Raw genomic sequence first — 27284 nt, 5'->3', positions numbered from 1 at the left:
CTAATTTGCATAGCTCCGCCTTTCTAGTGTAGGCGGCCACGCCCATCCGTTGGTCCCTGTAGATCTCTCTAGCATTTCACAACGATCTTTATATGAGCTCCTTCGCCTGGATAGAACACTTATTTGCATAGCTCCGCCCTTTCTTTAACGCCCTTGGTCCCTGTTGTAATATTCCACATAAGGATCTTCATACGAGCTCCCTCGCCCCACCCCTCTTCACTTGGACTACACGCCATATTTGCATAGCTCCGCCTTTCCTCGATAAGAGGCCACACCCCCTCTCTTGCTCCCTCAGTGATATTCTTAATACGAGTTCTGTCGGCCCGGCCTTTTCGGCTTGGACCAGACTTCTACATTTGCATAACTCCGCCCTTCCTTTGTAAGCGGCCACACCCCTCCCTCGGTCCCCTCTGCCCGCTTCGGCTTTCTAACGGGAGGCGACGCCTGCGCCTGCGCACTGGGCGGCGGCCGGGCAGTGGTTGCCCTGGCATCGGCGAGCGGGGAGGCGGCGACCGGGCTGTGCCGCCGCTGGAGCCTCCCGGAGCCGGGAACCGCCTGAGGTGGGCAAGGAGCAGCTGAAACGCCCGGGGAGAAACGGCTGGAGGAGCTCCGCCAGGATGAGGGACCGTCTGGCCGAGCTGGCATCGGTGAGAGGCTGAGGAGGAGGCGGCAGCGGCGGAGGGAGGGTGACCCTTAGGCAGGAACAGCCCCCTCCGGGAGGTGGGGGGGAGAGGCCAATTAAAGGATGCGCGGCAGCATCCTTGCCTCCTGCTGCAACCTGGCGCCCGTTGCAAAGAAGGTGGGCGACGTCTTCCCGGGGGATGGAGAAGAGAGGATGTGGATGCTGGTGGCACGCCTTTTAGAAAAAGAGCCGCTTTCTACAATCCCATCCTCCTTATTTTATTTATAAATTAAATTTATATGCCCCCCCCATCCCTGGGTGGCATTACATTAGCCCAGGGGTGTTTTTGTGCCAGTGAATTTTTTTACATTTGTCTCCCAAAGGCTTTCGTCACCCCGAGGGCAGCCAGCTCAGAACAGCCTTTGGTTGAAACCAAATCAAATAATATATATATATATTTTAAAAAACAGCTGGGCAAAGCAAACGCCCCCATTCCCAGGTTGAGGAATTTTGCAAGAGATGCTTTTCCTACCAGCTGGCAATCTAGCCTTATCTAGCCTTTTCCTTTAAAAAAAAAAGCCTTTTTTTTTTTTGCATGAAGCGTTTGCCTTTTGGGGGGGGGGGAAGCATTGTTTTCTGCTCATTTGCTTTATTTTAAAAGGGAGCAAAGCAAAGTTGCCTAATAAAAATGCAAGCGTTTTGTGTTGTGGTACCAGGCAATCTACTGTTTCAGCAAAAAAAAGTTTGTGTAAAATGAAGCGGTGTTTTGAAAACATTGCAAATTTGTTTTGCTACTCGCTGGGAAGATACAAAGAATCAGGGTGAACAAACAACTCAGAACAAAAACAGGGAAGCCTTCTCCCTCTTTGTTAACTGTGTTAGACTGATGGAAATTAAAAGTTTTAAAACCTTAGGTGTGATAGAGTTTGGGCAGCCATGTAGGTGGGTGTTATTTTAAAGAAAGCATCTTGCATCGATGGTGCGCAGTTATTGGTCCATGCCTGTATTTAATATGTCTAATTAATACTTTAATTGCAATTTCAATCTTCTGACCTGCTTTGAGTTCTGTTGAAGAGAAGGATAGATTGTGCCTTTAAAAGAATATTTATTTAAAGCTATACCTGCCATATAGAGGCATGTATCTACAGGTAGTCCTTGAGTTATGAGCACAATTGAGCCCAAGATTATGAATGTATTTTATTTTCCTTATGTACACTGAAAGCCTATCCACCAAAGACACATTCCTTGTGTCTCCAATCACACTTGGCCAATAAAGAATTCTATTCTATCCTATTCTTATTCCTATTCCATTCCATTCCTGTTCTATTCTAAGTGAGACATTGCTAGGTGACCTTTGCCCCGTTTTACAACCTTTCTTGCCACAGTTATTAAGTGAATTGCTGCAGTTGTTAAGTGAGTCAGGCGGTTGTTAAGTGAACCTGGCTTCCCCACTAACTTTGCTTGTCAGAAGGTCGCAAAAGGGGATCGCCTGACGTTCCCTCCCCCCCCCCAGACATCGCAACCGTCATAAATATGAACCAGTTGCCAAGCGTCCAAATTTTGAACACGTGTCCATGGGGATGCTGCCACAGTCGTGAGTGTGAAAATCGTTCACTTTTCCGGTGCTGTTGTAACATTGAACGGTCACTAAACGAACCGCTGAAAGTTGAGCACTACCCTAGAGTGTACATTTGTGCAAACGTCTGAATGCCTGTCTCTATATGCGATACAGCCACATTTTCTGCATCATGGGTTTTTTGAGGGTTTTTTGACTCCCTTTTTCTCTTACTATCATCGTAACTGAGTACTGAATTTTTCGGACTATACCGGTGTATAAGACTCACCAAGATTTCGAATAGATAAGTAAGGAAAAAATTTTTTTTGCCTTCCCCCAACCCCTAGCAGCACTCTGCAGGCTTCAGCAGGGCTGGGGGGAGGCAAAAGCGGGGGCATTGTTCCCTTCCTCCAGCCCTGCTGAAGCCTGCAGAGGGCTCCTGGGGGCTGGGGGGAGGCAAAAGCACCCCCGTTTTGGTGAAAAACGGACCGTTTTTTCACAAAAATGGGATGGTGGAGGGCCTTCTAGAGGCCAAAAATGGCTGTATTCGGTGTATAAGATGCACCAACATTTCTGTGCTCTTTTATGGGGGGAAGGTGCGTCTTATACTCTGAAAAATACAGTAGGTTTTTCAGTAGTAGGGCATCCATTTTTTGTAGTAGTAGTGCCTTCCTCGTTGATTTCACTGCTACTAATGGTTTCTGCCATCGTATTTCTGCCACCTAATCGTTTGAAAGATTTTGCCTGCCAGTGAGTGCCTTTTTGAGATCAGCTTCTGGCTGGGAAAAGTTTAACCCGATCCCAGTTTTTCATCTTAATTTGTTTTCCTAGAAAGGGAAGGAAGCTCTATACTGCCTCTCCATTATTGTTGAGCACTAAGGCATTTCAAAGAATCCAGAGCCGGGCAAGCATATAAATTAAATAATAAATTTCCCCTGCCTTTCTTTTCCCAAGCAGTAATGAGAGAAAGCTGACCTCCCACCCACCCACCCCCGCAAACACCTGCCATGAAGAATTTTTTTCTTAATTTCAGAAACAACAAAAAAGACACTCGCATCAAAATTTTATCCAAACACAAAGTACAAAAATATAAATAAAAATAAATAAAGATAAAATAGGGGAGGAAAAGGAAGAAAAAAGAGAAATATATAGGGTAGAGGGGGGGGAGAAGAAAAGAAGAGGCATTGATTTCCAACTCATTTCGGTGTAGTAACATAGGGTTTAACAGATTTAAAAGGTTAACAGAGTTGGAAGGGACCTTGAAGGTCATCTAGTCCAACCCCCGCTCAAGCAGGAGACCCTACACCATTTCTGACAAATGGCAGTCCAGTCTATTCTTGAAAGCCTCCAGTGACGAAGCCCCCACAAATTCCGAAGGCAAGTCGTTCCATTGAATATAGAATAACAGAGTTGGAAGGGACCTTGTAGGTCATCTAGTCCAACCCCCTGCCCAAGCAGGAGACCCTACACCATTTCTTGACAAATGGCAGTCCGGTCTCTTCTTGAAAGCCTCCAGTGATGAAGCCCCCACAACTTCCGAAGGCAATAACATGAAACCTCAACTTTTTAAACTTTTACATAAGCAAAGGACTTCTCTGCAGAAATGTGGGCTATCCAGAAAGAGCGTAATTTTAAAATTATTGTTTTAACTTTTTACGCATGATAGGTGGCTTGTGGTTCTGTTGGAATGTTTACATTGCTTTCATTTTGTGCTGTCCAAGGCAACTTGCAAGAACAATACCATCAGTATTCCTCTGGCTACTTTTTGTTTTTGTTTTTTGGTATCGTCACAACTGGATATTTGAGTGTGTCTGTGCGCTTGTGATATGTTTTTCCTTCCTCTCATTCTTATCTCTTCCTGAGGCAACAAAGAAGCTTTAAAAGGAAAAGGAAGGTGTTTAGAACTAAAGAGCCTTTTTGCTTAACTTCAGCAACTTTCAGCGCGGGAAAATGGGTTGTTATATTTGATTCCACAATGCTTTCAACAATGGACACACCGTGAGCTGCATTCAACTTCCAGAATTTCACCGCGAGCTCCTCGCACTTGCTTTTAGAAGAACAATATGTAAGAAAACCCTTTCTGTGTTTTTCCTTGGAAGACCTTTCGCTTCTCCTCCAAGAAGCTTCTCCAGTTCCGATTGAAAGTGAAGAAGAACTGAAGAAGCTTCTTGGGTGAGAAGCGAAACGTCTTCAAGGAAAAACAAAGTCCACTTGCCTTTTGACAAAGTAAATTCGGGACAACCATGACCTTGGATGACTGAGAATCTCCATAGCAGATTCGCTTTCTCGGGTCTTTGGGAAAGATGGGAGGTCTCGTGGGAATTTAGATCAGCTTTTTCTTCCAGTTGATGTTCTCCTAAAGCGATCGTGACCAGCTGAAAGTGGAATTCTGAATAAGGTGTGTAATTGTGAAAGCATCCCACCGATTTTAGCGGGTTTTGCCTCCCAGCAGGCATACGTCAGGTTGAACTTTTAGCGAAAGAGCTAGGAAAGGTTTCTTTTAATTGGTGGGGGAAAAAGTCTTAATTTATTCTCCGAGGATCACATAGGAAAGTTTTTTGGTGCACAAATATTTCCGTTGTGTGCCTGTTTCTGGCTTGAAAAGCTTCTCCTTTGTCTTATGAATGAGTCATAAAAGAACGAGAAGACGCAGAAGGCCCAGCCCGATTCATGAATGGCATTTTTTGTCACCCATCTTTTAACGGCAGGAAAAGGCATCAATTATCATTTTATTAAGGAAATAAGCAGTCGGTGGAGAGGAGAAAAAAGATTGGGCTGAGCCGATCTTCCGATCTTCACTAGGCTAACTTGTGTTACAAGCCATCGCCATGAATCATGAATCAGAATAGAGCTGGAAGGGACCTTGAAGGTCCTCTAGTCCAACCCCCTGATCAAGCAGGAGACCCTTTCAGATAGATGGCAGCCCAGTTTTTGAGCCCGGTTTTACCTAATCTTGTGCTTGTAGCTTTTGAAAAAAGGATTACTCACACGGGGAAATATTTCTGCTTCTTTTAGCGCACTCAAAACGAAGATGGAGAAGCAACGGTTGTCGTCGAGAGCGACCATTACATGGAAGACTTTTTCCTACAGGTAAAAATCTAAGTTGCCAGAAGCAACTTTCTTAATGCAGGGAGTCCTCGACTTAATGGCCACAATTGAGCCCCACCTTTTTGTTGCTAAACAAGACAGTTGTCCAGTGAGTGTCCCCCCCCTCCCATTTGACAATGTTTCTCTTTTAACCATATATTTTGGTCCTATGACTGCAGAATGCTGCAAAATACCATAAATGCAGGCCAGTTGTTGAGTGTTTCAAATGTGATTGGAACACTCAACAAGGTGACCACAGTGTGTGTGTGTGTGTATGAGTGAGACAGACAGACAGACAGACAGAGGGAGTGAGGGAGGGAATCAGAGAGAGACTGACAGAGTCTGACAGAATCAAAGAGGTACTTTTAACTACCTGGCAGCGGCGTTTTTCCTTGGGGGGCTCCTCAGAACATCCCAAGACTTCGGAGGGAAGCTTACAGCCCGGAGCAGGAGCAAAGCCCCTTTTCCAACTGGCCTTTCCTCGCTTGGAGGGCTTCGGAGGGAAGCTTCTGCAGAAGCCCGGGCGAGTGACAACAAGTTCCCACCATTAAGTCTCGGAGGCTGTAATTTTCTGAGCTGTGCGCGCGAGCCTGTTTTCCACGGCATGGAGCAGCAACGAGGTTCTGTGTGGCCGGCAATGACTCCGGATGCCATCCGGGAAGACGAGGAACGCGAGGAATGCAGAAGCTTCCCTCCGAAGCCTTCCGAGGGAAGAAGGGCCAGTTGGGAAAGGGGCTTTGCTCCTGCTGTAATTGCGCCTATGTTTTCCACGGCGTGGAGCAGCTGCGAGGCTCTGCGTGGCCAGCGATGATTCCGGAGGCCATCAATGGGGGGCAGGGTCCCCCCTCGCGTTCCTCGTCTTCCCGGATGGCCCCCAGAGTCATTGCCGGCCACGCAGAACCTCACCGCTGCTCCACGCCCGGAGCAGGAGCAAAGTTAAGTGAGTTTTGCCCTGTTCTACGACTTTTCTTACCACATTGGTTAAGCGAGTCACTGCAGTTCTTAAATGAGTGATATAGTTCTTAAGTTAATCTGGTTTTCCCCAGTGACTTTGCTTGTCAGAAGAGGGATCGTGTGACTCTGGAATGCTGCTACCGTCATAAATGTGAGTCAGTGGTCAAGCATCCAAATGCAAATCATGGGGATGTGTTGTGGCCCACCAGCAGCCAACAGAGCTGGCAGCAGATTCGGACAGTGAGGAGGGTTGGGGAGGAACCTGGGCCAGTCCTGGAGTCTGGGGAAGGCTGTGACGAGGGCTCTGCATCGGAGGCAGAGAGGGGGCCAGGGCCGTCTGACAGTTATCAGCTGCCTTCAGAGTCAGACATCAGTGAGGCAGAAGAACAGCTGGAGCCTGTTCCCAGTGTGCGCATGCGAAGAGCTGCCAGAAGAAAAGAACAGCTCAGAAATCAGGGTAGACTTGGGAGTAAAGCCACAGGAGGAGGATGAATGGCCCCTCCCAAAGGAAATTAAAGAGGAGTGAAAGGGGAGTGGGCTTTTGCAGGAAACAATCCGTTGGTTTTAGGAGTGTGAAGATCTGTCCGTGAATCTCAGAGACTCTGTGCCCAGCCTTTCCTTGCACAGCACCTCATTTGGAAAATATTGACATGGCAGCTTTCCAAGATAGATAAGGTCTGTGGTCATAAATACTCCTTTGAAAGACTGTTTGCCAGGCCTTGGCTGAATGTGAATGAGAGGAATTCACAATCGTTTAATAAAAGGGCTTTTGTCGGGACCAAGACTCTGCCTAGGCCAGAACAAGATGCTGCAAGTGCAAAAAATGCTCCTAGGTCCCCTTTTTCAGTGCCGTCGTAACTTAGAACGGTCACTAAATGAACTGCTGTAAGTCGAGGATTATCTGTAATGGCTTTGCCTTGGATTTGCCCAGAGACAAATAGCAGTGTAGGCTGTCAAGCAGCAGAAACGACATTCAGGTGTGTTTGGCAGATTCCCTTGAGTTTCGCAATCCCTCGTGGGTGTCAGACAAGGGTCACACCTGGCTTCCCACGTTTTAGGGACCGTCCCCAATGTCTAGGGAGCTTCTCCGTCATCCAGGTCACAGTTGTCCCGAAGGTGCTTTTTCAAGAGGCAGCTGGACTTTTCTTGGTTTTTTTTCTTTTGAAGACGTTTCGCTTCTCCTCCAAGAAGCTTCTTCAGCTCTGACTGGATGGTGGGGAAGGGAAGGATTTATGCTCCTTGCAGACAGCTGGTCGTTTGCATTCTTTTAGAGGGTCGTTGAGGCCACTTGGAGTCCCGAAGGTGCTTTTTCAAGAGGCAACTGGACTTTTCTTGTTTGTTTTTTTCTTTTGAAGACGTTTTGCTTCTCATCCAAGAAGTCTTCTTCAGCTCTGACAGAATAGTGGGGAACGGAAGGATTTATATACTCCTTGCAGACATCTGGGCGTTTGCATCCTTTTAGAGGGTCGTTGAAGCACAAATGACCCTCTAAAAAGGATGCAAATGACCAGCTGTCTGCAAGGAATATAAATCCTTCCGTTCCCCCACCATCCTATTAGAACTGAAGCATCTTCAAAGGAAGAAAAAAAGAAGGAAGCCCAGTTGCCTCCTGAAAAAGCACCTTTGGGACAAGCATGACCCGGAGGACGGAGAATCTCTACAGACCAATGTTCTGTGGTTAAGAGAGCCCGTTGTTAAGGGAATTTTTGTCCTGTTTTACGACCTTTCTTGCCACAGCTGTTAAGTGAATCACTGCAGGATCAGGTGACTCTGGGATTTTGCAAGGGTTGTAAGTATGAAACAAAAAAAGAAACATTCCTAAGTCACTTTTTTCCAGGGCTGTTGTAACTTTGAATGGTCACTAAATGGGCTGTTGCAAGTCAAGAACTGTTTTGCATTTATGATTGATTGATTGAGTCAGCTTGGAGGCCCCCTATCCTCTACAGTAGAGTGCTCGCCACCTGTGAATTTAAACCTGCTTCCTATTGATGTCTTTTTTCCTGCTCTTCCAAAGGTCGAGGAAGTTAGGAAATACATCTCCAAAATCTCAGACGTTGTAGAAGAAGTGAGGAAGAAGCACAGCGTTATTCTCTCGGCCACACATCCAAAAGATAGTAAGTTTTTTTTTTCCCCCATCTCCGTGTAACTGTTTAAATATGATGGCTGAGGTTACAAAATCACAGAGTAACAGAGTTGGCAGGGACCTCAGAGGTCTTCTAGTCCAACCCTTTACGATTCTAGACTAAATGGCTGTCCAATCTCTTCTTTAAAAATTCCATTTTTAAAAAAAAACACATTTTAAAAACATCTACGTTGCATGGAAAGTCACAGTGAGTGGCTTATGGCATCTGTTAGAGCTAGCGTCTTTTTTAAAAAAAAGAATTCATCGCAATTTATAATGTCATAAGGATAAAGGTTCCCCTCGCACATATGTGCTAGTCGTTCCCGACTCTAGGGGGCGGTGCTCATCTCCGTTTCAAAGCCGAAGAGCCAGTGCTGTCCGAAGACGTCTCCGTGGTCATGAGGCCGGCATGACTCAATGCCGAAGGCGCATGGAACGCTGTTACCTTCCCACCAAAGGTGGCCCCTATTTTTCTACTTTCATTTTTTAACCTGCTTTCGGACTGCTAGGTTGGCAGAAGCTGGGACAAGGAACGGGAGCTCACTCAGTTACATGGCGCTAGGGATTCGAACCGCCGACATGGCAACCTTTCTGATGGACAAGCTCAGCGTCTTAGCCACTGAGCCACTGCATCCCAATTTTACCGTAGAAATTTACTTTGCTGCTAGGACTCAATTCTATTGCCCCTTGTAGTCCTGTTTATTTCTTGTCAGTTCCTAGTCCTGCTAACTGGCCTTTCATACAATATTCATATGCTGGCGTAGAAATCCAGAGGATATCCCATTGGCTGGGAAAAAAATAACTGCAAAGAATGATGTGAAAAACAGCAAAACCACAATTTAGCAGATCGCGATGCAATGGGCAGCAAAGGCAACAGATGAAATTCGTGTTGTGTTGACATAAAGTCACTATGAATGACGTGAAATGACCAGTGGATAACATACTGTGAACAGATAATTGGGAGTAAGTGACACCAACTCTCTTAATCAGGCTATTAAATTGAGACTTTACTATATATATATATGTGTGTGTGTGTGTGTGTGTTGCATTTGTGCTGAAAAATAAATAAAGGGAGACTAGTATAGATCTATTTCAAGCTATTCAAGATCTATACTAGTTTCCCTTTATTTATTTATCAGCACAAATGTAACAAAGGCAAAATAAAAAAGATGGTTTTCTGCCTGGATGGTCTCCTGGAGTGAGCCGAAAGACAGAAAAGGGAAACAGTGTTCTCCCTCCCATATTTGGGCATACCAGGGCTTGTGACACAATACATATACATACATACATACATACATACATACTTACATACATACATACATACATACATACATACATACATACATACATACATATTTTGTGGGGGGGGAGTTGTCTCCAATGAGTATATGGCCAAAAACTCAATTCCCCAAAAATCAAAGTTGTGAGCTATTTCTACACTATTCCACTCAAATACTTGATGGATGGAACGCAAGAATTGTGTTCCATTAAAATCTCTAAGCCTTACTTCCAAGAAAATAGTTCTTCTTCACTTTGGGAAGAATTAAAACACGCTATACCAAGACAGCATCCCATTATCGTCAGCTTTTTAAAATCCACTTGTTTTCTCTAGCACTTATAATTGTGGACTAATTTTAGCTCCCTGCTCTTGGATTCATGTATAAAAAGAGCTAAATATAGTATACAGAGGTCTCCAGTGCCATGCCAGCCGTGCTTGGTACGGCTGTTTGACTGAGGGTTGCGAAGGGACAAACAAAATGGACTGCTGTTGTTCTCCTGTATAATGAATTGAAATTATAATTACCGCATGCAAAGCGTCATAAATGTTGAAGGACTGTATAGAGATTTCAAGTTCAAATACTTTATATATGCACCCTAAGAACAGAGAGGGAAAGTCAGCATTGGGGATCTGCTGGATTCATTTAGTGGCTCAGCAGAGGAATCTTATAATACTGGGAATATTTTATTTATCCATTTATTTGTATTTCTGCCTTTCTTATGTTTACAAATAAACTAAGGTGGTGAACATATCCAATACATCCTGCTCGTCTTATTTTCCTCATCACAACAATCCTGTGAGGTGGGTTGAGCTAAGAGAGACAGAGGGACTGGGCCAAAGTCACCCAGCTGACTTTCATGCCAAAGGCAGGACTAGAACTCACAGTCTCCTGGTGATTGGCCCAAAGTCACCCAGCTGGCTTTCATGCCTAAAGTGAGACTAGAACTCACAGTCTCCTGGTGATTGGCCCGAAGTAACTCAGTCATTTTTCATGCCTCTAGTGGGACTAGAACTCACAATCTCCTGGTGATTTGCCCAAAGCCATCCACCCGGCTTTCATGCCTAAGGCTGGACTAGAACTCACCGCCTCCTGGTGGTTGGTCCAAAATCACCCAGCTGGCTTCTGTGTCTAAGGCAAGACTAGAACTCGCGGTCCCCCGTTTTCTAGCCTGATGCCTTAACCACTAGACCAAACTGGCTTTCTAATCATCCAAGAGTAATTTTTTTTAAAAAAAATGCAGTTGTGCTTCAAGAGATGTAATATTTAGAGCTAACCTTGCCTATAAATTCTTGCTGTTGGTCAACTGATCGATGGCTGGATGAGAGAGGATGCTTCTTGTGAACTCCAGTCGAAGAATGCTGGGCGATAAAGCTGAATTATTTTAGACAGGAAAAAGGAAACAGGTTTCCGTGAGTTGCAAGAGCTGGTGGGTGGAAATCCTTCCTCTGATTTGTTTCCAGAAGGAGCTTTAGTATGAAAATCCATCTAGGATTTCGAGCAGCTTACAGAGGCAGCGTCCAAAATGAATTGATTGATCAGGGTGCAACCTTTGCTAACTCTTTTCAACTTCAGTTCCGAAGACTACAGCTGGTCCAGAATGCGGCCGCGCGGGCTATCATGGGGAGTACGAGATACTCCCACATAACACCTCTCCTGCGCGAGCTGCACTGGCTACCTGTGGTTTTTCGGGTGTGTTTCAAGGTGTTGATTACCATCTTTAAAGCGCTCCATGGCACAGGACCTAGCTACCTGCGGGATCGCATCCTACCGCATACATCCCTGCGACCAATTCGCTCTCACAGGGAGGGACTCCTCCGGGTGCCGTCCACCAAGCAATGCCAACGGGCGGCACCCAGGAGTAGGGCCTTCTCTGTGATGGGCCCGACCCTCTGGAATGACCTCCCCCCCGACATTAGAACCATTACTGACCTCCGCTCCTTCCGTAAGAAACTCAAGACCCACCTGTTCCAATTAGCTGGCCTAGCCCATCTATAGTTCTATTTTTATCCTCCTGGCGGTTATTTTTAATTTTTAATTATTTTTAATTTTGGGGTAGATTTTAGGGGTTGATTTTAACGCTGTTCTTAATTGTATTTTACTGTACAGTTTGTATATTGCCTCTTCTATCTATATGTATGTATGGTGTTTTTTACCCTGACTGTACACCGCCCCGAGTCCCTTTGGGGAGAGGGAGCGGTTTATAAATTTAAATAAAGTTAAAGTTCAGAACTTCAGAGTCTTTGTCCTTCAAGAGCAGAAGGGAAAAAGAGATCAGAACTGAAGTTGAGAGATGGGACAGAATTTAGGGCATGGTCATCATTTGCTGTTCACCCATAGAAAACAGCCCGCTACGAGCTTGGGTGGCATGTAGAGGGGAAGGACAGACAGCGCCTGGTGGAGGAGTCAAGAGAGTGATCAGCCTAGAGTTGTTACATTTCCACCAATGCTTTTAAGTCCACCCCTTCTTGAATTCCGTCGAGGTATCTTAGCGCCAATTTCATGCTGACCAGATTCTTGCGTGGACTCTTGACTCCCTGATGTTGTCCATCCTAGTTCAGAGATTCCCTCATTCCAGAATCCTGTACGGGAACATCATTGAGTGGTGCGGTTGGCCTAGAGGTGGAGCTCTCGTCTCACAATCAGGAGGCTTGTGAGTTCAATCCTAGGTAGAGGCAGATATTTCTCTCTCTGGGCACAATGAGAATATATATGCTGAACAAAAACTCCGCATTGGCGACAGGAAGGGCATCTGGCCAGTCAGCTCCGTTCAGTTGCCTAGACTCCACCCCCGCAAGGGATTATGGGGTTGTTAAAAGAGGAGGAGGATGGGAACATCATTGTGTGCTCAGTAGAAAGTAGACAAGGTTTGTTTGGGAAGCATTCGCTATCATACTGAGCCCTGAAGCAGAATTTCCATTTCTCTTTTTTGTTAAAGAAACGAAGGAAGAACTCGAAGAATTGAACAAAGAGATCAGAAAAACAGCCAATATCATCCGTGCTAAATTGAAGTGTAAGTATACCCTAACTGTGAGCAAAAATAAAAGCGCCGAAGCAGTGAAACATCACTGTATAGACATTTTTACGAACGTGCAAGAAATATAGAATAGAATAGAATAGAATAGAATAGAATAGAATAGAAATAATGGAAATAGAATAGAAATAGAGTAGAATAGGATAGTAATAATGGAAATAGAATAGAAGGAGGAGGAAAGAAGGAAGGAGAAAATAGAATAGAAAAGAACAAGAAATATAGAATAGAATAGAAATAATGGAAATAGAATAGAATAGAAGGAGGAGGAAAGAAGGAAGGAGAAAATAGAATAGAAAAGAACAAGAAATATAGAATAGAATAGAAATAATGGAAATAGAATAGAAATATTATTCAAAAAAAAAAAAGAAATAGAATAGAAGTAGAATAGAAATAGAATAGAAATAGAATAGAAATAGAATAGAAATAGAATAGAAATAGAATAGAAATAGAATAGAAATAGAATAGAAATAGAATAGAATAGAAATAATGGAAATAGAATAGAATAGAAGGAGGAGGAAAGAAGGAAGGAGAAAATAGAATAGAAAAGAACAAGAAATAATGGAAATAGAATAGAAATAGAGTAGAATAGAAATAATGAAAATAGAATAGAATAGAAATAATGGAAATAGAATGGAATGGATTGGAAATGGAATTAGAATTAGAGTAGAACAGAACAGAATAGAATAGAATTCTTTATTGGCCAAGTGTCATTTGGACACACAAGGAATTTGTCTTTGGTGCAGATACTCTCAGTGTACATAAAAAGACAAGAGACATTCGTCAAGAATCATAAGAAAAAACACTTAATGATAGTCACAGGGTACAAATAAGCAATCAGGGAACAATCAATATCAATCGTAAGGATACAAGCAACAAAGTTACAGTCATGGATGGATGGATGAAGGATAATGATTATCATCTCTGAGAAGGTTTTGTCTGTTTCACAGCCATGGAACAAAGTTTAGCCCGAGAGGAGAACATCAACCGAACTTCCGCGGATGTCCGGATACGAAAATCACAGGTACATGTAGCAAAGGAAAGTCAGTCTTGGCAAACCACTGTCAAAGAGGAGAGACCCCTTGCTGGGGTGGGGAGGGGTATTGTTTAGAAATTCCTTGGGAGAAGAAAGGAAACTCGTGACGTGCCTTTTGTTTGGCCCAGTTTCGAAGAGAAGGATGCAGAAGACAGTTGCGCGCTGCATCTTGAGTTTGCTTATCTCCCCAGGAGGAAGGGCGTGGTGAGACATTTTTGCTTCCTCCCCTTCCGCGGTGTCCAGTGTGGCATTGAAAAGGGTGTCAAGGCTCTTGTTAAAAAGCAGACAATGGTCTTCGCTGAATTGTCTAAACAAGCAGCCCTGTTGGATATAGTTTATCATTCTTAGTGTGACCTATTGTTATGGGGAAGACTAAAAACTAGAGTGGCGCGTGTATGAATGAGACAGGTAACCCTTTGCACTGCTTATTCTTTTCCCTTTTACTAATAAAATGACTACAGGCCACACAGTTTAGGAGTTGTATTTTTTAGTATAGTTAGACCATGTATAATTGACAGGCTAGATTTTAACAAATCGATTTTACCTGTTGTTTATTACTCTATTCTAGAATTTTTAATTGTATATTTATGGAGTGTTTTTATTTGTTCTGGTCTATGACGGTAATAAACTGAATTGAATAAAAGAGATAGGTAGTCGGCAGGCAGGCAGGCAGGCAGAGAATAGACTTAGATTTAGAAAATACTTAGAATAACTTTATTGTCACTTTGAATGTACACTAAGCGACGTACATGAAAATGAAATTTTGTTGCCTACAGCTCTTAAAGGGTCACCACCTCCAATATGCACTACATAAACATGACAATATAAATAAATACAAAATTATGCATGTATCCACATGCCGCATTTTTCGGACTATAACACCGGAGTATAAGACGCATCAAGATTTTGAAGAGGCAAATTAAAAAAAAAAAGTTTTTGCACTCTGTAGATCTCCCCAAAATGGCCTGGTTTTTGCAAAAACGGCCCCGTTTTTTTTGTCAAAAAAAGTGCATGCATAGCCTTTAGGAGTCTTGTAGATGGTCCTGGGGGCTGGGGGGGGGGGCAAAACGAGCAAAAAATAGTCCGCTTTTTGTCAAAAAAGGGGCATGCATAGCCTTTAGGAGGCTTAGAGAATGCTGCTGGAGGGGGGGGCAAAAACAAGCAAAAAATGCCCCATCTTTTGCTCATTTTTACCCTCTCCAGCCCCCATGAGCTTTCTAGAAGCCTCCTAAAGGCTATGCAAGGACCCTTTTTGCAAAGGTGGCGCTGTTTTGGGAGGCCAAAAATGCTCTATTCAGTGTATAAGACGCACCCAGATTTTCACCCTCTTTTTTGAGGGGAAAAAGGTGCGTCTTATACTCCGAATAATACGGTATATTATATGACAGAGAAACAACACAGTCTAGTTCAGATGTATAGATGTACATGGCAAGAAAAACAAATCTTGCAAGTTTACCAGACAATAAATACACGCGTGTAGTCTGCATTCCCAGGAAGGGTAAACAACAACTCACCCTGGATATTATATGTTAGAGAAAAAAAGGGTGAAGATAACCCCTCCTTAATAGTATATACTTGATGTAGATAGTTAGAGTACTTTAGTTTGGCAAGATTCTTTCTATGGATTCGGAAACATCAGCTTGGAAAAGAATTGCCACGTGCCGTTCTTGGGTTTGCGGCTTGACTTAAGGTTATATTAACAGAATTTTGCAGGTTTGTATGTCCTCCCTCTCTTTATCTTCATGAACGGGAGGGGGGTGCGGGCTTTGGTCATGTATGAGACACTTTCTCAGGTTACATTTCTGCCCTAGACTGAGGTTTCTTTTATCCAACTGTTGTCTTGGTCGTGGCTCTTTCGTCTGTTCCTCAAGGCCATTCCTTCTGCCCATTCGATCTCTCCTTTCAATAAACACCTGCAACTGATCAGTCAGTTACCGAAACTGACTTATCCGTTTCAGTCATGTCTGCAAAGGCCTTTGCTACAAAAGAGAACTCTCTAACTTGTGCAAAACCCCTTGGCGTGTCGTCCTTTCCAGCATTCAGTGTTGACCCGGAAGTTTGTGGACGTTATGACGACGTATAACGGAACTCAAACCGTCTTCCGGGAACGCACGAAGGACCAGATACGCCGTCAGTTGGAGATAAGTGAGTGATCTTTCCTTGCTAATTTTCTCCTACCCTGAAGAACCCTCCCCACCTTGCCAATGCGTTATAGCAAAAATATGATGCTAGGGAAAGGGGGATGATGACGTACTTTGCGAGAAAAGTTTTTCCTCTTCTCGTTTTCCGCTAGCTGGAAAAACCACCACGGACGAAGAACTGGAAGACATGTTGGAAAGCGGCAATCTTTCCATTTTCACTGCGGACGTACGTATTTCAAATCTGCGTTTGTTGGGCTGGGTATGGCAAAAAAAAAAATATTGATTAAAAATAAAGCAGTGGCTAGAAGGAATGATAAAACAGCAAGTAGACCTAAAGCCATAGATGTTCTTGTTGGGTAACCTACCCGAAAAATATAATAAAAGAAATACAGATTTAATTTTACATGTGGTAACAGCAGCGATAATTGTGTATGCACAAAATTGGAAAAATGAAAATATACCTACAGAGGAAAACTTAATAAAGAAAATATTAGAATGTGCTGAAATGGATAGATTAACGTTGAAAATTAAGGATAAGGAGGAAACAGGATATTTTTAACTTGGGAATTATTTAACAATGGTTAGAAAACAGAAGCAGAAGTTAGCAATTTAAAATCAAGGAGGATATGTAAATAAAAATGAAGTAAGCGTGTAATTAAATAATGAATATTGAATAATTATGATAAGTAAACATGATTAATAGACAGAGGAGTAAGGTTACAAATGTGACATTTATAAAGTTTGATATTATTAACTAATTATAGTTAATAATAACTATTATTGCAACAACAGAGTGTTTAATTAAATAATGGAAATTGTTTACAAGGATAAGTGAAGATCATGGTGAATAGACTTTGAGAATAACGATTACAATTATTGTGTGTATAAGGTTTATTTTCTGTATTAAAAAGAGATTGTACACAGAGAGTACACTGCCATTGTGATATGGAAATTTTATATATAACAAAGGAAATTGCAAAATAAAAAATATTTTTTTTAAAAATCTGCGTTTGTTGACTTAAAAGTTTAGTTTAGTTTAATTTGCTTTATAAATTAGCCCATGGGTCATATCAAAGTGACTTCAATGCAGATTTGATCTTTTGGGTCCTAAAAGAATTTTGTGGAAAATACAAGCAAATCACATTAAAACCCAAATGCCGACGAGTTCTCTTCTATCAAAAGGAAATTAATAAGTGTACTTATTTCGTGTCTGTCCCTTCCTCCGACATCTCAAAAGATCATTTTGGACACCAAGCTGACCAGAGCAGCCCTCGATGAAATTGAGTCGCGTCATAAAGACATTATAAAACTGGAATCGAGCATACAGGAATTGCACGAAATGTTCATGGACATGGCGATGCTCGTGGAGGTTCAGGTGAGTCTTGACATCCTCAGGTATAAACTGGGTGGTGCTTTGTTAGGTTAGAACCGTGCTGGGATAATAACTTGTTGTTATTAAAAGACTGGCCTCAGCATGGAGGAAATGGCCTGATAAGATGGTAGAATCCCAGTTCTAAGCCAATCGTACCAGCTTAGTAGCTATGGAGATCACATATAAAATAGGATATACTGGCTTGGCACCCTTCTCTATTCAGTAGGAAAACAATAATAGCAGGTAATTTTAGAAAAAAGACCTTGAATCATAGACACATTTATGACACTTGTGTCATTTATGAAAAATTGGTGCAAAACAATTCTACTTATATCTTATCCAATTGTACTTATCCTTTCTCTCTGTCTCTCATGTGTCTATCTATCATCTATCGTTCTATCATACTATCGCTATCATTCTATCGTTCTATCTGTTGTTCCATCATTCTCTCTCTCTCTCTCCTCTCTGTCCCTCCCTCTCTTGCTCTATCGTCTATTTCTCTCTCTTTGTCTCATCTATCGTTCTGTCATTCTACTCTTATCTATATCTAATCTCTATATCAATCATCTCTATTTATCATTCTATCTGTTCTATCATTCTATCATGCTATCTCTATCATTCTATCGTTCTATCTGTTGTTCCATCATTCTCTCTCTCTCCTCTCTGTCCGTCCCTCTCTCGCTCTATCGTCTATTTCTCTCTCTTTGTCTCATCTATCGTTCTGTCATTCTACTCTTATCTGTATCTAATCTCTATATCAATCATCTCTATTTATCATTCTATCTGTTCTATCATTCTATCATGCTATCTCTATCATTCTATTGTTCTATCTGTTGTTCCATCATTCTCTCTCCTCTCTCTCTTTCTCTCTCCCACAGTTGAGTACTTCTCTCTCTCATAGATGAGTATGGACAAAATAACCATTATATGTGGCTTGTCAGGGTAAGAATGGGGGGGGGGGGGGAACCTAGAAATTAAAGACAGTGAGTGTGATTGGTTTGTTTCATTTCCTAGTTTTGGTAAAGCATCTTTTTTTAAAAAAAACTGCTCTTGATTATTATTGGGTGGTTTTAATTTTTTTTTTATTTTGGTTCTGTTTATTTGGTAATACCCACTTTGTATTTTCAATGTAAACTATCGAGATTTTTTTGGGTGGCATAAAAGTCAAGTGACTGAGTGATGTTTTCTGGGGCAGGTGGGACTTTGTTATAACGCTAAGAGCGATTATTATAAAATTATTTGAGAGGACTTTCCATGAAAATCCAGCCAATCGGGAGAATGAGTGTCACCTTTCTTCTTTGGATTCCCACCCCCCCTTCCATATACATTAGGTGGCGATAAATCAGATAAAAATTCCAAATAGTATTTTCCGGTTGAAAAAAGATTTCTTAGAGGTGCTCGTGGCCATGGTTGTTTTCTTGGGAAACCATTATAAGGGAGTTAAAATCATTTTTGAATTCTCTTCTCTCGGAAAGCTTTCCTCTCAACATTATCTAAAATTATCCCGTGCGATTACGGATATTTTTCGTCCTTTAGCACAGGATGAAATTAGTTTCCATACTGTCACGCTACTAGTCTGAATTTTCATGAGCTGAACCATTTTTTAAGTTCCTTTCTTGAAAAAGGCATGGAAGTGAATGTTGTAATGAGCTTTTTAAACGTTTTGCTGTTTATTGCTGCCTAATCATATCTGCTGCTGGATAGGACAACGAAAGGTAAACTCTCTTCTGTAATACATTCATCTTTTTCCCACGCCATTCACCAAATTGCTTCATCCAATCCACATTCATGGCATACACCGGCATTTTAATAGAGGTAGATTTGACTATTGTTAGTTGAATGGGCTTCGTTTTAGCTCCTGCTATTCTCATCAAGCGGGTGGGGAATTTATGCAGACCAGGTTTTTTCCCCCAACGTTGGCAATGTGGAGATGTGTGGCCTTCCACTCCCTATTAGAATGTCTATAGTGAGCAAGCTGTACAAAATAAAATACCGTATTTTTCGGAGTATAAGACACACTTTTTCCCACCCTTAAAGGGTGAAAATTTTGGTGTGTCTTATACTTCGAATGTAGCCCTTCAGCCTCCGCATGTCACATTTTAGACCTGTTTCAGGCTGTAGGGAATGCCACAGACCATCGCCCCCTCCATGGATTGCGTTTTTGGCCTCTGCGCCTTGCGTTTCCAGCTTCTGAACCAGTGGTGGGTTTCAAAAATTTTTAGTACCTCTTCTGTAGGTGTGGCCTGCTTTGTGGGAGTGGCTTGCTGGCCATGTGACCAGATGGGAGTGGCTTGCCAGCCATGTGACTGGGTGGGAGTGGCTTGCCAGCCATGTGACTGGGTGGGCGTGGCCAACTTGTAAAATGTGGTGAAACTCACTTAACAACGCTCTTGCTTAGCAACCAAAATGTTGGCTCAGAAACTCTGGTATTTGAAGCACGCAAGTCTTAAAGCTGTCAAGTTACAAGACCCTTGCACCTCTAACGCTTTAGGAAAAAAGAAACCCAGGGGTGTTCAAACTTGACAGCTTTAAGACTTGTGGGCTTCAACTCCCAGAATTCCTCCTCCAGTCAGGTTGGCTCGGGAACTCTGGCATTTGAAGCACGCAAGTCTTAAAGCTGTCAAGTTACAAGACCCTTGCACCCCTAACCCTTTAGAAAAAAAATACCCAGAGGTGTTCAACGTTGACAGCTTTAAGACTTGTGGACTTCAACTCCCAGAACTCCTCCTCTCGCTCTTCATCTTGATGATGTGCAGACGGGCGGGGCGAGGGAGCTGGAACTGGTTCTAAACGGCACTGCAGATTTGTGGAACCTCTTCTATAGAAGAGGTTAGAACTGGCAGGAACCCATCCCTTCTCTGAACGCTTCCGCTTGAGACCCGTTGAAGGCTGCGGAGATCGCCAGAGCACACTGACACCAATCGCTTCCTCTGCGCATCGCGTTTTAGGTCTCCCCCCCCCCCGTTTTTGGTCTCTGTGCACCGCGCTTTTGAGCGCCAATTGGCACCAATGTGCTTTGGCGATCCCCTCAGCCTTGAATGGGTCTCAAACGGAGCGTTTGGAGGCTGAAAATGTGAGGCCCAGAGGTCAAAATGGCAACCCGGAACAGCTGCTGCCTTGTCTGGCCACTTCCGTGATTTGCCTGCTTTGCTCACAGGAGCTCCCTGCGATGATCAGCTGTGTTTTAGAAGCTGCGTTTCAGCCCCAAAGAGGTGAATGCGTGTGAAGCGAGCTCACTCGCACGCTTGCAACCGGCGAACTAATGTGCCGAAGCTGACCAGGCTTGTTTGCTACGGACGGTAGCCAGATGAATACCGATGGATGCTGGTAGGCAGAAGCAGAATTTTCCCCCCTTATTTTCCTCCCAAAAAACTAAGGTACGTCTTATACTCCAGGGCGTCTTATACTCCGAAAAATACGGTATCATTTCATCTTTGCAATCCAGCTTTCTGTTTTTCCTCTCTTTCATTTTTCCTCCCTCCTGGCTTGTTGATGTGATTTCAACAAGCAGGAGAGCTTCCAACGTTTGAACGAATGAATAAAGCCAGCCTAACATTTGCGAATCTCTGTTTTCTGCGAATGCCCTCGTAACCGTCGGTCATCCCTCCTGTAATAATCCCATCCGTGATTCCAACGGGGTGTCATCTCCATTCTGGTGTTGTCGAAAGGATTCCAGAAGGTGACATTAATGGCCAATTTCGGCTCTTTGATTGCTTCTTGTGTTGTGTTTCTGGCTTTCACCCCGAAGGGCGAAATGGTCAACAGCATCGAGAAGAACGTGATGAACGCGGTGGATTACGTAGAGCACGCCAAGGAAGAGACCAAGAAGGCCGTCAAATACCAAAGTAAAGCTCGTAGAGTAAGTTTTTACCATGGAGAAACCCTGGCCAGTTGCTTCTCAATGTTGTTGTTTTTTTTAAAATATATATTGTGTATTGTCTTGCTTACCCACCGCAGTCCTTCCCGTACCACAATCCTCCCAGCATTTACAGAGTGTCCTCGACTTACAACCTCAACGGGGGAGCTGAATTTCTGTCGCTAAGTGTGTCGGTTTGAGTCGTCCCTGACTTTATGACCTTTGGGCCACCATGACTAAGCAAATTCCTACAGCTGTTAAGCGAACCATGCAAACGTTAAGCGAATCCACCTCCCTCCCCCCCCCCTTGTCGGACACCAGCCGGGAAAGTCGCAAATAGTGATCACGTGACCTCTCCCGGATGTCAGGGTTCCAAGTAATACACCCATAGCAAACAAAACTCCCAAGGCAGGTAGATTCCTCAAAGAAGAGTTTTATTTGGATATATCATATTGGCACATTTCTGGTGAAAACCGACTCTGAGAGTTCCCACGGTTTTCACCTAATTAAAAGTGACAGTTTTTCCCCTTCCCCAAACCATCAGTCACATGGTCCAATCAAGTCGCTCTCTGGTTGCCTGGTGACATCACTCCTCCTTCCGCCGACCAGGTGTGAGAATGTCCTTGATTCTCAAGAGAAAGCATTTTGTTTTGGCTACAAAATCCCAGCTATCCCTATTCCCCCCCCTCCCTCCCTCCCCATCTCTCTGCTCCAATGTGGCAACGCTGAAGCTCCGAAATGGCTTCGGTCGGGTCAGCTTCAGGGTTCACACTGGGACGATGCCACGATCGTAAATACACGCCGTTTGCCAAGCGGCCAAATTTCGATCAGGTGAATGTGGGGATGCACCAACCATCCTAATTGCAAGGACCGGTCGTAAGTCTTTCTCTCCCCCACCCCCAGTGCTGTTGTAACTTTCAGCCGTCACTAAACGCACGGTTGTAAGTCGAGGGATGCCTACTAATTTTGAGGCCCAGCCGCTGTATCCGAGATCCTCTCTCCTGCCTGTTGAGAATGGACTCCGGTTTCCATTTCGAAAACTCAAAAAAGAAAGAAAGAAAAGAAAACCTTAACTGAAAACAATCCGTCTTGTTTTCCTTCGGCAGAAAAAATGGATTATTGTCATTATTGTACTGGTCCTGTTGGCTCTCCTGGCTCTAATAATTGGCTTGGCTGTTGGGGTGCCATGATGCTTAGATAACTGTCCGTGAGCAACTCTCCCTGCTACCTCTCAGTAAGTACTAATTGACCAGCTGGCCTCGCCTGTTAACCTTTTTCTAAAACTCTCATCTGTGTCTGTATGCTTGCCTTCTTCCCAGCCTGTCTGACGGCAAAAAAAAAGGCAGATTTTGCATAGAGGCGTAGACCTCCAGTGGCTAACGGCCTCTTTATTTTGTTTTGCATGTCTTCTGGGCTAAAACCCACATTTTGTTTTGCTCTGCTTTCCTTTCTTTTTTGGGGAGGGGGGGGCTTGGAAGATGGACGTTTGAGCTTTTACAGAGAGTTTTTTCATCAGTTTATTGAAGAGGACGGGATGAAGGGAGATTGAGGATTAAGATCAACTGTCTGTAATCCCCTCCTGATCTAGGCGTGCTTGATTTCAGCAGATCTTTCGGGGCAGAGAGCACTCTTTAGATCAGTTGGCTACCCTGTTCTTCCTCGCTTTGAAATTGCTCGCCTCCGCATTGTTACGATGGGAAATGCCAAAATAGAAAGAGTGTGAAGAAGTGCAGCGAAGGTTGATTAGGGGACTGGAGGCCAAAACATAACGAAGAACGGTTGCAGGAACTGGGTATGTCAGTTTAATGAAAAGAAGGACTAGGGAAGACATGATAGCAGCCTTTTAATGTCTCAGGGGCTGCCACAAAGAAGAGGGGGGCAAATTATTCTCCAAAGCACCAGACAAGAAACAATGGAAACTAATCAATAAATTCAATAAACCTTAATCAAGGGCAGAAGCAATCTAGAACCAAAGAGAAATTTCCTGACAGTGAAAACAATTAATCAGTGGGACAACTTGCCTCCAGAAGTTGTGAATGCTCCAACACTGGAAGTTCTTAAGAAGATGTTGGATAGCCATTTGTCTGAAGTGGTATAGGGTTTCTTGCCTGAGCAGGGGGTTGGACTAGGGGTCCCTTCCAACTCTATTATTCTGTTAAATTCTGGAGTGGGAGCAGGAAGTTGAGAAGACATTCTGGTGAATCTAGTTTAATTAAAATAAGGACTAGGGGGGACATGATAGCAGTCTTCCAATATCTCAGGGGTTGCCACAAAGAAGAGGGAGTCAACCTATTCTCCAAAGCACCTGAGGGCAGGACAAGAAGCAATGGATGGAAACCTATCAAGGAGAGAAGCAACTTAGAACTAAAAAGAAAATTCCTGACAGTGAGAACAATTAACCAGTGGAACAACTTGCCTCCAGAAGTTGTGAATGCTCCAACACTGGAGGTTTTTAAGAAGAGATTGGACAACCATTTATCTGAAATAGTATAGGGGTTGCTGCCTGAGCAGGGGGTTGGACTTGAAGGCCTCCAAAGTCCCTTCCAGCTCTGTTATTCTGTTAATTCACATCTTTGGTTTTTATACATCTGTGCGTCACTGTTTGGGGATGAGCTAATCCTAGTTTCCCCTCTCTCTGCAGAAACTGATGTTCGTGCTAATTTGTGTCACTCTCTTGATTGTTATCGTTGGGATTATCCTAGCTGCACACTTCTCCTAGCCTTTTTTCGGAGGTTGGGAACCCTAGAAACTCTTCCAAGTTCTCATCAAGATGCCTTTTCTTGCCATCACGAAGATGCTGTTTTCCAAGATGGCAAAATTAAGTCGTCGTTTAAGGATCTCTTAGGACTCTTAACACTTTGATATCTGTAGACCTGAACCAAACATGAAGGAAGCCAGGACACCTCTGATGTGGACTCATTTAAAGGCTGCTATATATATAGCATTTGTGCTGATAAATAAATAAAAGGAGACTAGTATAGATCTATTTCAAGCTATTTAGCTCTCATCAGCTAGCTATACCCTTACTGGGATTTGAACCTGGGCTGTTTTTACATGTTAGGCACTTGTATTAACCTGGAAAGCTCCTAGAGTGGAGCTGAAAGGCAAAAGGGAAGCAGTATGCTCTTTCCCATATTTGGCCATACCAGGTGCTTTGACATAACACTTACTTACTTCCTTGGCTCAGCTGATAAGGGAGGAGAGCTTGTGGCTTAGTGGCTAATACAACTGCCTAACATGTAAAAACAGCCCAGGTTCAAATCCCAGTAAGGGTATGGCTAGCTGATGAGAGCTAAATAGCTTGAAATAGATCTATACTAGTCTCCCTTTATTTATTTATCAGCACAAATGCAATGCTAAAATGGTTTCCTGTCTGGAAATATATAAATAAATAAAATGAGTTGCAAAGCTCCCAGGACATCAGTGTTACCAGTTGGAAATGGGTAGATTCATCACCCAGAAAACAGAGGTCTTGACATTTGTCTTGTTTGAAACTAAAGCAGCCATAAATGCAATTGCTTGTAGTCCTAAGCGCTATGTTTCAGAGGTATGTTTCACGATAACAATTGCATTTTATTTTTAAAGCAAAGGTGATTTGAGATTGGCGGCATAAAATTGCTTTCTCTCCGGTTTTCATGCGTTTTTTAAATCGTCTTAAAACTGCTGCATAACAAACAAAATGCTTTTTAGCGTTTTGATCGCTTCAAGGCCACCAGGTGGGAATCTTAAGTGCCTCCTGTTTTTTAAGTGGCGAATCTGCAAACCGTTTTTGAGATACGTCCGCACTGTTTCTAAATAACGTTCGTTTACTCGTGGTCCCAGACTGACCTGGTTCACAAGTGAAGCTGGGGCAAAATCAGGGCTACAATTCAGTCTTCATGCTCACCTGTCCTCTGGCTGAGTAAAAACGTTGTTTCTTTTTACACAGAAGGTAGTTTGACATTACATTTGAGCCAGCGATCCCAGTTTACCGCAAACTCACTTAAACCGAGTAGCAAATTAGCCCGGGGTTTGAAATTGACACGACTTGACCTTGACTAAAGTGAGTTTGAAACCACCTTGTCCGCTGAAGTTCGCCAAAAGCCACTTTAGTTACTTCCAGAAATGAAATTAACCTTGACTGGAATCCTGTGAGCCTTCAGAGGACGAAGGAAGCGTGCAGGATCCCAATTCTAAGCTCTGTCCAAAGCTAACACTAAGCCCAGCTTTAGTGTCATGCGTGAAATGAAGTCTCCCTCGTCTTAAAAGATGTTCTTCACTGTGAAGTTTATTAAGCTATTTTGTTTTGTTCTAATTTCAGATTTTTCTTTCTTTCTAAACCTTCAGAAAGCATGGCATTGTGGAGATGAGTGTGGGGTGGGTTTCCCTTGATTTTTAAGCCCTTTTTTTGCTGCCTCTTCAGTCAAAGGACTGTGTTGTGTGAAGCGATGTGAGTTTGCAAACCTGTTTCTGCAGCCTCTCCATCAATTTAGCAAGGCAGCTGCCGAAAATGAATTTTTAGGTTTTGGCACACCAAAGTCTAAATAAGGGAGAACGAAGATGCCTTCAAGTTGAACTTTATTTTTTTTAATTCACCTAAACTGGAATATGAAAGGAAGGGAGTCATACTTGCTAATGGAGTAAAATTGGGATTGCATTACAGCTTTGTCTGAAGTGCATTCAGTCCTTACTTTCTAGTTGCCAACCCCCTGAGGGATTAAGACGAACATTGGCCATTATCTTTTTTAAGGCTTTCGTCGTAAAACAAACCCTGATTTTGATAGGAGTGGTGACTCCAAAAGTTGATGTGGTTTGCAAAGATCTCAGTTTAATGGTGGTTAGCTGCACTGAAGTCCCGCGGACTTTTAATGGGTGGGTGGGTTACATATTATTTCCCTCTAGATCTGAACCCGAAATGTCCAGCTGTTAAGAATTTCTAAAACAATTCAGAGGCAACCTACACAAGTTGTGTCTTAAACTCACTTTACTTTGTTTTTGTTTTGGAAGGGTATTATTCCTGTAAATATATGTACAAGTAACTGTGTTTTGCTTTCTTATGGTTAAAATACATATGTAGCTATTATTTATGCTGAGAATGAAATAAATTGTGATAGGTGCCTTACTTGTTTTTTAACAAAACCTTCTTTGACATTGCTTCTTTCGGCGTTTTGAGTCAAGTGTAATGTCAGGTTTATTTATGCAGTGAACTGTTTCCTAGAACGTACCCAGTGGTGAGATTCAAATAATTAACAACCGGCTCTCTGCCCTAATGACCAGCTGGGTAGGCATGGCTCATTGGTCATGTGACTTGGTGGGCGTGACCAACTCAACGTCACTCAGGTCGATGGGCGCTTCGCCTTAGCAGTTACAATGGAATACGGGTTAACTGGAGAGGCAGTTTCGGTAAGCAGGGCAATAAAGATGAGGGTAGAAACAACACCAGAATGTTTCCTTCCTGCCTTCCTTGCAGGATTAGCCCTGTAAAGTGGGGGGGGGGGGGAGGGAACAAAAGGGAATTTCTTCCAACAACCAGTTCTCCGAACTGCTTAGAAAGTTAAGAACCGGTTCTCCTGAATAGGTACGAACCGGCTGAATCCCACCACTAACCTTACCATTTTATTGGACACATTTCTGAGGGCACATTTTGTACGCCTTTAATGCCCTCGATGCTAATTTTAGGAAATTGCCATTTTGAAATATTAGCTCTTCTGATCTGCGTAACTTCTAGAAAGTTTTTAAATGGGAAATCTGGGCATTAGACGTTGACTTTGCTTGTCAATGGGTTTGACTTTGCTCATAAGAAGGCGCTATAAGACACACACTCTCTCCTGCTTTTCTTCCGTTCAGGGCTGTCCCAACCTTCTGCAGCTTAATGGCTGCTTCTCTGTTGCCGGAAAAAAGAGCTTCTCCTGGATCAATCAGGGACTTTGTGATGTCCCTGAGATCAGCAGGACGTGGCCTTCTCTATCACCGTCTCTACGGGACGGTTTAGTTCCAAAAGGACCATCCAGCAGCAGAGTTATTGACAGCAATCTTGGAGCTCCAAGATTGCATGTTGTGTCGTTACGACATCAGCCCCGCCCTCTCTGCCCTGTTTGATCCTGACTGGCTCAAGGTTGACTCACCCTTTCATCCTTCCAAGGTCAGTAAAATGAGGAGCCAAATTATTGAGGGCACTAGGCTGACTCTGTAAACTGCTTAGAGAGGGCTGTAAAAGCACTATGAAGCGGCTTATAAGTCTATTTGCTATTG

The 27284-nt window shown here is 43.3% G+C and overlaps 1 protein-coding gene across 2 annotated transcripts; it reads left to right on the top strand.

The window, feature by feature from the left end:
* The first annotated feature begins 350 nt into the window (after positions 1–350).
* STX2 (syntaxin 2) lies at positions 351–26171 on the top strand. 2 transcript variants are annotated; one of them, XM_081966660.1, is made up of 11 exons: positions 359–647; positions 5193–5267; positions 8233–8332; positions 12556–12630; positions 13599–13672; positions 15721–15829; positions 15978–16051; positions 17063–17200; positions 20946–21056; positions 22160–22287; positions 23695–26171. In XM_081966660.1, exons 1-10 carry the CDS (start codon positions 618–620, stop codon positions 22241–22243), a joined length of 870 nt encoding a protein of 289 aa, XP_081822786.1. In that variant the 5' UTR covers positions 359–617; the 3' UTR covers positions 22244–22287; positions 23695–26171. The 2 variants fall into 2 exon arrangements, with proteins under 2 accessions (XP_081822787.1, XP_081822786.1); XM_081966661.1 differs by lacking the exon at positions 22160–22287 and having other exon boundaries at positions 351–647.
* The last annotated feature ends 1113 nt before the right edge of the window (positions 26172–27284 follow it).

The sequence above is a fragment of the Natrix helvetica genome (assembly GCF_964273705.1).
Source record: "Natrix helvetica genome assembly, chromosome: 14".
NCBI classification, from domain to species: Eukaryota; Metazoa; Chordata; class Lepidosauria; order Squamata; family Natricidae; genus Natrix; species Natrix helvetica.
Note: the sequence above shows the minus strand (reverse complement) of the source record. Positions and strands in the feature narration are given on the sequence as shown.